This window comes from Dromiciops gliroides, chromosome 3 (assembly GCF_019393635.1).
Source record: "Dromiciops gliroides isolate mDroGli1 chromosome 3, mDroGli1.pri, whole genome shotgun sequence".
NCBI classification, from domain to species: Eukaryota; Metazoa; Chordata; class Mammalia; order Microbiotheria; family Microbiotheriidae; genus Dromiciops; species Dromiciops gliroides.
Window position 1 is genome coordinate 419,391,072 of NC_057863.1, and position 16,358 is coordinate 419,407,429.

The following is a 16,358-nucleotide window of genomic DNA, read 5'->3' on the forward strand; positions in this document are numbered from 1 at the left end:
CCAGGAAGCCCAGGAGCGCTGGAGGCGGAGCTAGCCTCCCTCAGCTTCACATCCGCCTCCAGCGCTCCCGGGCAGGTTCTGATTGGCAAGCCTGCCTGTCAGTCGGGCCGCCGCACCGTTCCGCTCTTAAGGCTTCCGCGGGTGACGTTCTAGCCCGAGGGAAGAGCAGGCTCGGGCTCCCGGCGTCTGGCCGGAGCCGCGGTGCTTTGGCGGGTCCGGAACGGTCGGTGCCGCTCACTACCTCCTTCCCCTGTTTGGTGCCCGTTTTGAGGTACGTTCTTACGGCGGGGTGGGAGGACCCGGGCCGGGAAGACACCAGCCCCGGGCGGGGGAGTTCTAGACGGGCCCCGGAGTCCCTCCGCCCTCCGTGACGGTCCCGATCCGCGTCCCAGCGCCGGTCCCTGGGTACCGAGGCTGTCGCAGGGCGGGAGAGGAAAGGATCTGCCCTGGACCAGCCTGTCGTGGCCCTCGCGGTCCCTCCCCCGCACCTCAGCTCCTACTTCCCGCAGGGACCTATTCTGTGGAGCTGGTTCCTCCAGGCTCCCCGGAGCTCCGAGTGGGCAGAGGGGAGCTTGCAGCCGCCGGGGAGAGCAGCCCGGAGCGAGCGGGGAGGGAGGGTGGGGGTGTCGACCTTTAACCTTTAATCTTTTTGTCTGCGTAGCCTTCGGGCTGCCCAGACCAATGCGGGAAATGCCCTTTTTGGCGTTTCGAGAAGGTTTTCTCATTTTGGTAGGAGTGAATCCTACAGATTTTACAGGATAGGATTTAGGGAGGGCAAGATTTTCATGGATTGAATTGCAGGGAATGTCCCTTAGTACGTTTGTAACTAACTTTTAGGCTCAGCAGTATCAAGATACATCTTGCCTACTTCTTCAGGCACAGGCTGGATGACCACTTGAGTGTGTTGTAGAGACGTCCTGATCAGACGCAGGCTGGACTGCATGCCCTGAGGTCCCTTTTCACTCTGTGATTCTGTACCTTGACTAATTTCCCAAAGCACTGGGATAATGGGAGGTGTGCAAGTCGGCACTACCAAAGGTGTTTTCTTTTAAGTCGACTCTACTCTGCTTTTTTTCTTTCCTTTCTTGAACTACTAAAAAACTTAAGGTTATAAGTGAGGTATTTCTATTAACAGTACCATTCAAGGGATGCTTTTTTCTTGTTTTTATATAAAAAGGCATTCTGAGAAAGGTAATCATTTATTCCTTTATTCCCGCCCCGTGGGAGAACAAAAGGACGTTTTTGACCTTACTGAATATTTAGAGGCAGTAAATAAGCGTGGGGTGCCGCAACTTATGTTTTTCAAATAAGTTTGACTTTACCAGAAGACGAAGAAACAAAAATTTTCTCTCCCCTAAGTAGCAGTGGTGTTTCAAGACTTAAGTACTTTGAAAAGTGTAATTTGCCCACTGTTACTTCCTCTCAACAACACTTTGAGATAGTTATTTAAAAACATTTGTCTCCATTTGAGACATCAGGAAAATTCATGCATGTTTTCTATTCTAATTGTCATATAAGAAATCTTTGGGAGGAGGCTTTTAAAAGGATTTGAGTTTGGGAACTTTAATTTGACAAAGGTTCCTTACAGAAATTATAAGTGTCTGCATATACTAGGTATTTTCTACTATTTTCCCCCTACTTTGGTTAATGACAGTGCCTATTTCTTTCCTGGTGTTTCAGTAGGGTTGTTTTAAATAATCTATTCATCTTTTCAATGATAAGAATTTTGTTTCACTTCCTTGCTTCCCTACAGAGCAAAAATGAATGTTGGAGTTGCTCACAGTGAGGTAAATCCAAATACCAGGGTAATGAACAGTCGTGGTATGTGGCTGACATATGCATTGGGAGTTGGTTTGCTTCATATTGTCTTGCTCAGCATTCCCTTCTTCAGTGTTCCTGTTGCTTGGACCTTAACAAATGTTATACATAATCTGGTAAGAACTTTGCCACATCATAAAATATGTTGCAAAATTAAGGATTGGGGGTAAAAACAAAAATGAAGTTTAAAGTAATCAGGAAACTTGAAAAGATTTTTATTGTATAAATTATATTTTGTAAGCTATTCATAGAGAATTTGAAGAGTAAAATTTAAGAATATGCTAGAAAATACAGTTCAAAAATGTGTTTTATAAATTGTCTATAGAGGTGGAATTTAGCACATTATTTAAAACTGTCATATAATCTTTCATACATGAAAGCCCATTGGCAGATGTTATTTTTCCAGTAATGGTATTAGATTTGTGATGATCCATTTATACACTGTAACCCAGTCCCTCTTGCAGCAGCCCTCCTTTGTAATGTGGCTAACTGGGACTGGGACACAATTTGGCAAGACAAAGTTAACTGGATTTACATGGGAATCTATCTAACCTATGATCTTGGCCTCATTAACAAGACACTTCTAACCTGCCTCTAGCATAGTGATCCCAAGGCCAGCCAATTTATAGATTAAAAGTTTACTTCTAAAGATTGTTAGACCAATTATAAAGTGTTTAAACATCTTAATATAAACCAGAATGCACTCAATTTCTTAGACATAGGGTAACTGGCACTTTTTTTTACCTTTTGTTTTTTAGTTCAGTTTAAATCTTTAAATCTTCATACCATACACTGCAAATTTCCAGTAATTATTTTCTTTTTGTTCAATGCTAAAGCTTACCATTAGAAACATCAGTACAAATGGAATTAGCTTAGCTCAAACATTAAATTTAATCAGTACTTATTGAGCCTCAATATACTGTGCCTCATATTCTGTCTTTTGTTCCTTTGGTACCAAAGGTCTCTGTTACCAGAGTTGTAGAATGTACATGCCCTATTTGTTTTAAGTAATTATGAGTTGATGTCTTCAATAGTGGACTTAGGTAAATAATATAGTTAATATTCTGTTATGCTTGTGTATATATATATATAATGTAATACTTCAGGTACAGGGGTGTCTTTGTGCATCTGGGTGTTTAGATGGCAGTGTAAAGGGGGTTTTGAAAAGGTAATGGCAGCAATCAGAGGGCTTCCAGAAAAAGTACATGTCACTCATTCTAGGACAACTCCTGTGGTTTTTTTTTGCCAGTTTCAAGACCACACCTACTTGGCACTATTTAAAATGAGTCATGAAGTTATTCATTTAGTCTCAGCTGGATATCAAGTCCCTTTGAATTGCTGAATAAGCATAAGCAAAGATTGGAATATGTTTTTTGAGGGGGAAGACTATTTAGGTTAAGTTCTTTAGCATGTACTCTGGCACGTTTATATATGTGTGTGTGTGTGTGTGTACATATATAAAAACACACTACAAACAATTTGTTTTTTCCCTCTAAACTTAAAAGAGGTAGTTTCTTTGTCATTTAAGTCCTTTTACCAATGAATTTGTACATATTTGGGGTTTTTTGGTTTTTTTTTTTTAGTTTCTCAAATCTAGCTTATTATATAGTTTTTTAATATGTGTAATAAAGTGTTTTTTTTCCCGTTACATGTAAAGATAGTTCTCAACTTTTGTTTATACAAGCTTTCCAATTTCAGATTTTTCTCCCTCCCTCCCCCCTCCCCTAGACAGCAGGTAATCTGATATAGTGTTTTTTTAGTATATTTATATATATATATATAAACTTATGTCTATATATATGCATATATATTCATTTATGTCAACATATGCATATATATTCATATATACACACATAATAACATTAAACATATTTCTGCATTAGTCATATTATAAGAAAAATCAGAGCAATGACAAAAAACCTCAAAATAGAAAAACAACAGCACCAAAGACAAAAGAAATAGTATGGTTCATTCAGCATCTATACTCCACAGTTCTTTTTTTTTTTCCTGGATTTGGAGATCCTCTTCTATCATGAGTTCCCTGGAACTCTTCTGTACTATTGCATTGGTGAGAAGAATAGAGTCCATCACAGTAGATCAACACACAATGTTGATGATACTGTGAATTTGTACATATTTGTAACCAAACTGTGTTTTGGACTTGGAGCCAGATTATTCAGTACAAGCTATTAAGTCTTCTCATCTCTAAAGTGGGAATAAGCCATAAGAATAAACAACTTACATCATAGGATTAGGAGTCCAGGATCAAATGAAAAGATGTATGTAAAAATATAAGTGTGAACTATAATTATATCAACATGTTAGGTATGCATCTATCATAATATGTATCATTATATATGTGTATGTATATATATGAACGTAGTAAATCCAATTTTTGCAAAAACTAATTTATAATTATTTTCCTCCCAAACAATCATGACTGCTGAAGTGCTTGGTAGGGAAAACAGGTTTTGGTGTAATGTTGTGAAGAGAAAACAGTTACATATTGCCTTGGGCTATTTATATTTGTTTTAGAGGAAAGCCAGCATTCTAACATAGTCTAAAAGAAGTGTCTGTTAAAAGCATTTGAGCCTTTTTGGGTTTTTTAATTGGATATTTGTACATGCAACTTTTTTTTTTTTAAGAAATTTACCTGAAGACAATTCCAAAGAACTCATGATACAAAATGCTATCTCCCAGATACTGATGGAGTCTAAATGCAGATCAAGCCATACTATTTTTGAGAGAGAGAGAGAGTGTGTGTGTGTGTGTGTGTGTGTGTGTGTGTGTGAGAGAGAGAGAGAGAGAGATTTGGGTCTGTCTTTCACTACATGACTCATAAGGTAATATGCATTACATGACTGAACATGTATAACCTATAAATTGCTTACTGTCTCAGGGAGGGAGGAGGTGAGAGGGAGAAAGAAAATTTGGAACTCAGAATTTCCTAAAAATGTATGGTAAAAATTGTCACTACATGTAACTAGGGAAAATTTTTTTCTTTTTTTTTGGTGAGGCAATTGGGGTTAAGTGACTTGCCCAGGGTCACGCAGCTAGTAAATGTTAAGTGTCTGAGGCCAGATTTGAACTCAGGTACTCCTGACTCCAGGGCCAGTGCTCTATCCACTGCACCACCTAGCTGCCCCAAAATGTTTTTTTTGTTGTTGTTGTTGTTTTTTTTTAATAAATTTGGCTCAACATAAAAGTACCATCAGTTCTTCTAATCTGGTACTTTGGTGGAAAGCCAGTGGCTAAAAATGCATCCTTGCATTTCTAACTACATGTATACCGAATGTGAAAAAGATTAGAAATTCTACATATTCTACTTAATTAGTATTTTAGTTGTAGAATGTAAGCTCCCCAGGGCTTACTTTTGTCATAGCTTCAGTACCTACCACAATGCCTGGCACATAGTAGCAGCATGATAAATTTTTGTTGATTGATAATGGTTCAACAACAGAAAAGGAAAAAGGCGTTGGTGTGTGTTGGTTTTTTTCTTGGTACTATTTCTGCATCACTGATGGTTTATCATCAGTCTGGTCTTAACATTCCAATAATAATGAAAGTTTAACATTCAAGTTGTTAATACACAGACATGCATACTGACTCTTTGCATTCTTTCATGTTAAAAATATAAATATTAAGTTGCTTTTTGGTGATGTACTTCCTTTATTTTCTAGGGAATGTATGTATTTTTACATGCAGTAAAAGGAACACCTTTTGAAACCCCTGACCAGGGTAAAGCCAGGCTGCTAACTCACTGGGAACAACTGGACTATGGGGTGCAGTTTACGTCTTCACGGAAGTTCTTCACAATTTCTCCAATAATTCTGTAAGTAGAAATAACTCAGGGCTTAGGAAAGCTTAAAGAGGGAAGAATCAATCTGAAATTGTTTTTGAACTCTTGTAGGTATGGGAATGTTAAGAGAACCTTTATTTCAGCAGGTGGATGATGATACTATTCTATAGCAGCAAGCATTAAGAGAACATCCTAGGACAACACAGTGCCAAGCACTGGTAGGGATATGAGAAAAGTATAGGACAAATTCTCTTCCCTTGTAGAAGAGAGGACTTAAATACATACAAAATAAGCAAATCCAAGCCAATGGGATTATCCCACATCCTGCCTCCCATTAATATTCCTAAAACATTTGTTTGCTTGTATCGACCCCTGATAAGAAGCTGGCAATGCTTGAGGCACAAATTCACTGTTTGTGAGATAGAATCTGCTCTTTAGCTTGACATTTAAGGTCCTCCACCTTTTATCTTACCATGCTACTGCTCCATTCCACAAAATCCCTGCTCCAGCCAAATTGGCGTACTTGACTTTTTTTTTTATCATGTTTTCTCTATTCCTTTTTTCCATGCCATTTATCCTGTGTGGAATTCAGCCAGCATCTATTTTTGAGCACCTACCTTATTCAGGGCACAGTACTAACCTCTTTGGGGTATCAGATATAAGACATGGTGCCTTCCCTCAGGGAGCCCCCACTGGGGTATGGGAAGTAGGACATATAATCATAATAATTACTCTAGCCTTTTCATGTTTACAGAGCACTCTCTCCATTAGAACTCTTTGAGGTTTACAGTATATTGCATCCATCTTACTGATTAGGACCCTGCTCAGAGGTGAAATGCCTTGTCCATGACCACATAGCTAGTACAGGTTAGAGGGGGATTTTGCAATTCAGACCTCCTGATTCCAAGTCTTGTGGTCTTTTTTACTAGAATCTGCTTTCACATAATGTAAAAAAGTGTACAGGTACACCTCATTGCGTTCCCCTTTGTTGAACTTTTAAAGATAGTGTACTTTTTACAAATTGAAGATTTGTGGCAACCCTGCATTGAGCAAGTCTTTTGACATCATTTTTCCAACAGCATGCACTCACATTATGTCTCTGTTCCATATTTATGGTGATATGGAATCAGTGATCTTATCAGTGATTGATGACTATTGTAATTGTTTTTGGATGCCATGAACTGCACCCATCTAAGATGGTGAACTAAATTGATAAATATTGAGTGTATTCTGACTCCACAGACAGGATGTTCCCTGTTTTTCTCCCTCTCCTTGGGCCTTCCTATTCTCCAAGACACAATATATTGAAATTAGGCCAGTTAATAATCCTACAATGGCCTCTAAGTGTTCAAGTGAAAGGAACGATCAATGATGTGGTAAGCTTCATTGTATTGTTTTAAGAAATTGCCATAGCCACCTCAACCTTCAGTAGTCACTGCCCTGCTCAATCAGCAGCCATCGATGTTGAAGCAAAACCTTCCACTGGCAAAAAGATAACAGCTCATTGAAGGCTCAGATGATAGTATTTTTTTTAACAATAAAGTATTTTTTAATTAAGGTATGTACTTTTAGACATACTACTACTGCACACATGCTCAGCAGCATGCACAATCTCAGGGTGGGTCAGGTGTGGCCCCTCCCAAATGATTCAGCTAAAACTTTCGATATTAATCTTTACCACAAATAATTTTTACCTCAGTATATACATATATACACACACACTATAGTATAGTGTAAACCACTTTTATATGTGCGGGGAAACCAAAATATTCGTGTGGCTCACTTTCTTGCAGTATTCACTTTATTGACTTATTCCCTTGGTTTGGAACCGAACCCGAAATATCTCAGAAATATGCCTGGACAAGTGTATAAGTGATATAAAGGACGCTTTATAGGAACTTAAAGGAAGGAGAGAATGAATATATGCTTCCTTCAAGGTCTTGCCTTTGTTAACCACATAGGTGGTGTAGTACATTGAACTTTTGGCCTCCTGCATCATACACTTAATAGCTAAGTGACTCTGCAACAGTTGCTTAACCTTTCTGTGCCTTGGTTTCTTAATCTGTAAAATGAGGGAGTTCGACTCTGGTTTCTAAGGTCCCTGTCAGTGCAAAAGCTATGATCCTATGAGCTCAGCATTCAGAGTTTACGCTCTCTTCTGAACTATCATTACATCTATCTGTATCATTCAACAATGAGTACTGATTTCTTCAGTACTTGAGATTTTTCTCTCATCAATTTGGTTTTCCTCTTCAGTGTTGCTACATTGTAGGTTTTGTATTATATCTTTTTTCCCCAACTTGATTGTAAGTCCCTTAAAAGTTATACCTCTTATGTCTTCTTTGCATCTCTATTGTACCATATGGACAAACTGCCTAATACTTAGTAGGCTCTCAGTAAATGTTAATGATAATAGTACCAAATGGTATGGTTTGTGTAGCCTTTAAGTGTGAAATTAGATAAAGAAAGATAATTGTAAGCTAGATTAGTTGAGGGCGGGGCTTCATTTAGGTGATAGGACTTGAACTTGGACCCAAAAATGGTTAGGACTTGAAGAGCAGACATGAAAGCATAATGGTTTGTGGAAATATGTTCATATCATATAGCTCCTCTTCTATCTAATATATTAATAGTCCTTTGTAAAAAAAAAAATGTCCATTTTAGTCTTCTTTCCCTCAAGGAGATAAAGACCTTAATGTTGTATGGATGCACACAACAATAAGGCAGCTGTTGTGTACCTGCATTCTAATAATTTACGAAACCCTCATGTTTTAAAAAGAATGTACTGGGGCAGCTAGGTGTCGCAGTGGGTAGAGCATCGACCCTGGAGTCAGGAGTACCTGAGTTCAAATACGGTCTCAGATGCTTGACACTTACTAGCTATGTGACCCTGGGCAAGTCACTTAACCCCAATTGCCTCACCAAAAAAACCAAAAAGAATGTGCTACAAGTATTAATTAAAATCTATTGTGAAGCCACTTGCAAATGTTGTTATTGTTGTGCTTTACATTCTTCAAAGTGTTTCTTCCACATTTTCTAGATGAAGAAATTAGAGCATCAGGGAAATTGAGACTTGCCTAGAATATTACAGCTAATTGGTGACAGAGCCTAAGGTTCTTGATTCCCAGTCCACTGCCTTTTCTATCATGCCATACTACGTTCCATGTGAGGCAGTAGGATTTGCCACATTTTTTCCACATTGCCCTAGCATTTTTAGTTTTCTAAAAAGGCATCATGAAATTCTTATTTTTATTTTAATTATTTTAAGATGTAAGCTAACACCTTTCAAAAGTATGACTTGAAATGACATAATGGGATGTTAGAGCTCCAAAAAGATCAATAACTACTGATGTATAAAACTCTTATATACACAGAAGTATTGATAGGACATATGTAAATAGTATCCTGTTTTTGTATGGCATGAAAGAAGGGCAAGAGAAGGAAGCAAAAATAATGGTCTTCAAGTGTAAGAAAGTATTAAGTGAGAATGGTTTTAAATTACAGAATGAATAATGGTGTACAGTAAAGGTTTAACAACTAGCTCTCTAGAAAGGAAGTATATGTATACTTAAATAAGGCATTACAAATTGTACTGATACATAGGATATGTAGTGTCCGATTAAAAATAATAAAATATACAACATTCTTTAATCATAGATTCCATATAGTCATTTGATTCCTGAATACTTTCATCAATTCTTGCCATACTCTTTTATCCATAGCCAGTCTGAGGTTGTAGTTTTAACCATGATTTGACATAAGGATTTGCATTCTAGTCCACTCTTTTCCCAATTTATTATCAAGAATCTGATACGTGGTCTACTATTAAACTATTTCTTCCTCTTGTATAAATTATTTTCATTAGCCTGAAATATCTTTCAGCTTTATCACTCATGATTGCAATTTTTAGGTTTTTGTATAGTTGCAGAAATTAGAACACTGAACACTATTTTATTCTGTTATTATTTACAAAATCCCCAAAATTGTTTAAATGCATTTCCTTACAAATTTTCATTTAAATGATAGGTTTTTACCTATACCCATAAGTGAAGTTCTTCAAGTTCAACTCTAATAAATCAAGATGCTTTCATTGTGCCTCTCTGATAAAATATGTAAATTCATGTGTTGAATTATATTTTCTATTAAATATTCCAAGGAAGAGCATTAAATGTATTATTCTTATTAAATGGAATGTTTTTAAGCTTATGACTTAATCAGATATTTAATTTGAGATTAATGCTTTCCAATACCAATCTTTAAATTTTCCAAAGCTCTTAACAGTTTAATTTTTGCATTATGAGTATCAATTGATCTTGACTGCAATGCAGGTGAAAGTAATGAAAATTCTTTAAGACTATCAATCATTAAAGCAGTCTTCCAAGAAATTAATGTTAATCTCTTTAACAAACCAGAAGAAGAACAGGAAATCTACATATGCAACCTTCAAAGGATAAACCCATTCATTATCCAGCAGTAGTGGCTTGTAAACCACATGCTATTCATTTCCATTACCAGTACTTAACCTGTTTTAATAATTTCAATTTCAAGTTATTTCCTACAGTTGCTAGGTTGGTCTGATTTATTATTAGATTTGTGATAAGCAGAATACATTTTATGTAGAAATATTTTTAAATAATTAATTTGTTTTACTTCACATATTGAATCATCATGTAATAAGAACAGTTAATGATTTAAACAGTGCCAAGCGATACATTTTAGAAAATTTTTCTAACAACTTTATAGCTATTCTAAACTTTTTTCTCTAACACCAGAACAAAATGCAAGTTTAAATTTGCTTTTAAATATTCATTATCAAAACCACAATTATTTAATGTGTAGACAGTAATGTATTGAAAATAAACTCTGCTTATCTATGTGACCCTTGGCAAGTCACTTTTCTTTTGCGCGGCAAAAGAAAATTTATATATATGAATTACACCCTGTCACACGCAAATCCAATTAGAATAAAAGAAAAAAGAAAATAAACTCTGCTGTGGTTGACAACAGTTATCTTAAAGTAGCAAATAATATTACCTTTCCAGGAGTTGATTGAACTATGCACTGGAGATAAATCAGTACAGTGCTTTTCTTAGAAATTATTGATGCTTCGGGCAGCTAAGTTGGCACAGTGGATAAAGCACCGGCCCTGGATTCAGGAAGACCTGAGTTCAAATCCAGCCTCAGACATTTGACACTTACTAGCTGTGTGACCCTAGGCAAATCACTTAACCCTCATTGCCCACCAAAAGAAAAAGAAATTATAGATGCTTCATCAATCATGATACAGATTTTTGGCATTCTCTTCTGTAATGTTCTTAAATATCTTCAGTTTCTTTTGTGATGTTCTGCTATTCTAATTGCACTGTTTATGTGTGTAAACAATTACATCAATTAACTGTCTACTTTCTTTCATCCAGATAGTTCTAAAAATATTGTGGATAGCAAACTAAGTAATTGCTTAGTTATAATTGTGTACCTGGAAACTTATCTACTGTCATGAGTAGCTCATGAAGCAGAATTTAAGAATGAAAGCAGTGGGTTAGAAAGAAAGATGTTAACAATACATTTTGTGCTTACCCATCTGAATAGATTAGAAATTATCTGTCCACACAAGAAACTGCCTACCCAGTTATAATCACAGGGGGACAGAATTCTTTGCCTTTTTAATATGAGTCTGAACACTTTTTTGCAGCTAGTTAGGCTTCATTCCAACACATGTATGTAGTAGTAGGTGGTGTTATCAGAACTTTTTTTTAATTTCACAAAAACCAGGGTTGTTCATTTGAATCCAAATGTTTACATTTAAGCAAAACAGCTGGAATTTACAAGTATTTTTCATTTTTCCTGTTTAACTGGTTATGAACCTGTTTGGCTACAATACCAGACCTCAGATGAGAACATCCAAAAGGCAATGTTTTTGTTTTCTTTGAACACTGTAAATATTCATTAACATAACTTAGGTAAACATAAAATGTTCATGTCTTAGTAACTGAATCCAAAAGCTAAATTTTTCATGTAACTTAAATCATCAGAACTTTGCTAAAGTATTGTCTTTTGTTTTACTTTTTTCCTCTTTTGTTCTAGCAAAGTAACTGTACTTGACTACTTTTTAAAACTTTATTTCAGTGAACTTATCTTCTATTTTGCATATTGAAAAACTCGTAAATGGCTATCTTTTTAAAAAATCCTTATCTTTTTTTGTTTCCACAGATATTTTCTGGCAAGTTTCTACACCAAGTATGATCCTACACACTTCATCTTAAACACAGCTTCTCTCCTGACTGTGCTAATTCCCAAAATGCCACAACTGCATGGTGTTCGGATTTTTGGTATTAATAAGTACTAAACTGAAAATGTGAAACTGAACCATTCTGACCAAAACTTTGTGGCTACTGCTTTTTCTATAAGGAAGGAATAGGTAGCATGCTATGCTGTTTACATTGTAATGTGCAATGGGAAGTTTTTACATTCAAGGTCTAATACTTATTTGTATGCTATTTGAAAAAGCAGATTTTAAAGAGATGCCTCTAAGTATTTAACATGTCTGCTAAATTTCTGCAGAAGTTTTCCAAGAGAGCAGGGCAGGCCCCGCTCACAAATGATTGACAGTACAGTGAGAGCAGAAAAGCTCTGCACATCGACACAGGAGTCTTGAGGATAGGAGTAGTTTAGTTTATAATGAAAGGGCACTATGTACGAAGTTATCCAATCAGTCACAGTCAAGCTGAAGTACATTTATATGTGGAGCAGAATCATCCTATACAAAGGTCAAATGTCCTATTGCTAAGACAGCTCTATTTTGTTTTACAAATGTACTCTTTTGTTTTTGCTGGCTTACAGTTTTTATTTCTAGACCTGGTCAGTTCTGGATGTATCAGAGGACAGATGTGTCCTTGGTGATGTACTTCTTAATAGGTGTCAGTGTGGCTTCCTGCAGCTTTCTAGTGAGCCTTCAGACATTAATTTTGGGCAAAGCAAAGTTCTGCTGGGTTTTTGTTTTGTTTTCAAAATGACTGCTAATCATTTTTGGAAAAAAACTAATTTGATTCAAAGCAGTCTGAAGTATAATGTGTAATTCTCTGATTATCTAGTTGAACCATTTAATGGTTCAAATCTCTAATCTGGAGAAGCATAATTAAATACTAGATAGACAACTATAAATGTTAGGAAATTAGTTGTCTAGTAAAAAGATAGCTTTCTCCAGCCATGGTACAAAGTAAGCTACTAAACACTGGATCTCTTTTTTTGTAGCTTTGCAGTAAAGGATTATATTTTCCAAAAAGTTCCCTTTCTCCATCTCCACTTTACCTATTAACTTTACTTTCAAGATACGTATCAGTTTAAGTGGTCAAGGAAGTAAATTTAGGGTTATTTTAAGTTAGTTACTAGAGTTTGTGGTTCCTGGCCCTAATTTATACACCTAATTCCTTATTGAGGTTTCCTCAGAACTTTTTGTTAATGATAATTAGCTATTACAAACATCAGAAAATAAATTATTGAAAAATTAAACATTCCAAAATTCAATGATTTTTGGAAAATAAACTAAAATTAATTCTATAAAGTAGTTTTGGACGACTTAAAAATCAGTTTATCCTAATAAAGCCATACTATCTTTAAACTGTCTCTTTTGGGGAGATCGTTGTTTTCCATTGATAGTCTTGAGTATGGAAATCAGTTGTGTAATTGACTTTGTATATTTATGTCTTTTTCCCACAATTTGAAACACTAAGAAAAAATGGGTGTTTTACTTTAATAAATTTTTTTTTAAAAAATGGATGTAAGATTATTTCAACACATGTAAAAGTTATCTTCAACCTTTCCTAAATAACCCTTATCATGGTCTTTCCCAGTTTATTTTAAATCAAGCTTTGATTCATACAAGTAAAATCAGATTCTTTTTGATCTTCCTTACAGAATTTCTTTTAAAAAGTGTCTTATTCAAAAAATTTCCTCACCCACCTGCATAGCCTTTGTGTACTATAGTGCCAAGATAGTGTCTGGCACTGAAGACAGGCTTTCTTGACTTCCTTTCATATCATAATTTTAAAATTTTAAATGTTGCCTTTGTTATAAGCTTCTATAGTTTTTCTATTCCATAAAAGCAGATTTTAAAAAGCATATTATCGGTTTTGAATATGATCTAGAACATTGGAGGTTTTTTGTTGTTTTTAATATTTTTATTACTGCATCCACTACCAAATATAGGCTGAGATAGGTACTGGCCTATCTATGTTATCACGAGCCCTGAGACAACTGTCTGTGTTCTTTACAGATAACAGGATAAAATTCCTCCCTTTCCCCCCTCTACTATTAGCCTGTTCCATCAATTCAAGGCCTCCTTTCCCCACATTAAATACTCTAATCTGCTTATCCCTGTGGTTAGTAATTTTTTCCGAGTATAGTGAACTACATAGATCATCCAACTGGAGAGCCTGGTCTCAAGAAAATAAATCAGTGGTTGCTATGTATGTCCACAATAATCCTACAAAATAGCTACCTTCTGCTATAACTTTCTTCCACACCAACCAACTGGACCATCTTTTTACTCTTGTCCCTGCCCAACCATCCTAAAGGGACTCTACAGTACCAGTTATCTCAAAGTGGCTGGGCCAGTCATAAAAGAATTGATCTCAGAACCTTAGCCCGTGTGAGCTGTAAACCTCCTTCCCCTTTGTTTCTATTATTCCTCCACATTCCTTTGCTCATTACAGTGCTTGACTTGGGAGGCTTTGACTGACTCATTAGCTGTGAGACCATTGACACACGGAAGTCATTCACCTTTCTGACCCTTATCGTTTCCTCATATTTAAAATGGAGATGATGAACATTTGCATGCAGCTTTCAAAGTTGTGGGGAGAGTGCTTTATGAACTTTAACGGCTTATTTTTTGCCCTTTTTCTGGGAGATAGGATTATTGTTATTGGTGACCTTGATGGAAACCAATGGCAATTTTTGTCAGGAAATGGTGTAAAGTAAGTAGAAAAGGCATAGGGCCTGGAAATCGGCGTTCTGGTTGAATCTAGGCAATGGCAGTAAAGATTAAGCCTTCAATATTTAGACCTAATTAATGTTTTACCAGTTGAATTAAATAGCCATGTAAAGAACTGTTTTTGTTGCACAAGCTCATTTATTAAACTGATGATCTGCATGAAGATAGAGCTAAGTTTTAGAGAACCTGCATCCTTTCTAAAGGTGTCTAAGTGTTGTCAAGGACAGAAGGTGTAACCTTGACTCCCAAATTCTCATATCCTTCACTTAGCACCCCCAATAGAGAAAAATGATGCCACTTTCTAGTCTGTTCTATAATTCAGTCCAAAAATAATCATTTGGTTTTGTTCTGTCCTTGGAGTGATAGCTAACTTGAGCACGTAATAATGATATTGACCCTGCATGTCTGGATGTTTCAGCATATTGTCGAAAGACAACTATAACATGTAACTGTGTTGTTGGTATTTAACCTATTTTTTTTTTTAATCCTAAAATGGGGCTTCCAGTCTCTACACAGCTTCACTCCTTTGGGAATGTGGAAAATGGAGGGTTAGTTTTTCTAAGGGAATAGACACAGAAGAAAGAGAATAAAGTATCTTTTCATTAACAATTGCACCGATTTTGAAATAATTAGTAAACCTAATGCCCATAGTTTTGATTAGCCAAAATATAGTGAGAAAATAAAGCAGTCTGTAATTTTGATGCCATTCACAATGAAGCATTAATAAAAGATTATAAGATGTCTTGTCAGATAAGTTATACTTGAGAATTCTCCAGCTCCACAGATAACCCTTCCTGAAAAAATACTGACATCTGCCAGGTGTCTAGTGCATGGGTAGTCTATTATATATATGTACTTATAAAAAAATTGCCCACAGGTCTTTTTGAATAGCGGTGTTCTTAGTACAATTGTGGGGGGAGTTAGGAAGTTAAGGAGACTTATTCTGTTAGAGATAAACTGAAGTAATGCTATGTAGTGAAGGATGGTCAGAGCAGATAATCTTGTGCACTGCTGGAATAAAGGACTGAAAAATCATTGTGAAATTACAGGGCTAGAGATTTTGGAGTCATCAAAATAAGAATTGAAAAACTGGTAGCATTTGATTTCTTGAAAAGGGAGAGAACAGGGTTAATGATAGAATACCTAAAATTGAAGAGGAAGCAAGGCCAGGGGAGAGGAGGCTGTTAGTGTCAAATGCTACTTAAAAGTCAGGCTGAGAACTGAGAGGACCAGAATTTGGTCATTAGGTAGTGACAGGATGACCTGCGTGCTCAAAGATCGTTTTGCTGCCATGAGTAGTTTCAGTCGGCGGATAAGAGCTACAGATTTTGTGGTAAAGGAGGAAATGGAGTCAGTGATAATCTCAAGAAATTTGTCCACAAAAGTGAAAGGAGAAAGGGCATTAGATCGAAAAGGCAAGTCTATCGAAAGGAGACTTACTTGTTTATCCCTCTGAAGAGGGAAGCCTGAAAGCTAAGAGGAAAAGGTCGAAAATGATCCAAAGAAACCAGAGTAAAGGGCCAAGAAACAGCGGGAAGGAATGGGGTCCGGGACACAAGAGAGAGGGGCACATTATTCCCCTGTAGCGGTTAGAGGCGAAAAAACCCCAAAGATACACATGGCAGGTATTAAAGTTTAATCTACATTAGCTTCTCTACCCCACCCCGCCAATTACTTTGTTATAAAACAAATGAGAGGCCCTGGTTTTGTATAGCGTTTGTCAATTTCCGGAGCGTTCTCACCGAGTATTTT

General features: G+C 36.4%; 1 protein-coding gene across 1 annotated transcript; it reads left to right on the top strand.

The window, feature by feature from the left end:
• Positions 1-49: 49 nt before the first annotated feature.
• ORMDL1 (ORMDL sphingolipid biosynthesis regulator 1) lies at positions 50-13,165 on the top strand. Its single transcript, XM_043993297.1, has 4 exons — positions 50-271; positions 1,754-1,934; positions 5,499-5,650; positions 11,828-13,165. Exons 2-4 carry the CDS (start codon positions 1,761-1,763, stop codon positions 11,961-11,963), a joined length of 462 nt encoding a protein of 153 aa, XP_043849232.1. The 5' UTR covers positions 50-271; positions 1,754-1,760; the 3' UTR covers positions 11,964-13,165.
• The last annotated feature ends 3,193 nt before the right edge of the window (positions 13,166-16,358 follow it).

Bases quoted from the DNA above. Each gene is read 5' to 3' on its own strand.
- ORMDL1 (XM_043993297.1), top strand. From the start codon at position 1,761: ATGAATGTTGGAGTTGCTCACAGTGAGGTAAATCCAAATACCAGGGTA. The intron at 1,935-5,498 runs GTAAGAACTTTG...TTTATTTTCTAG, and splicing joins CAAATGTTATACATAATCTG to GGAATGTATGTATTTTTACA. The intron at 5,651-11,827 runs GTAAGTAGAAAT...TTGTTTCCACAG, and splicing joins ACAATTTCTCCAATAATTCT to ATATTTTCTGGCAAGTTTCT.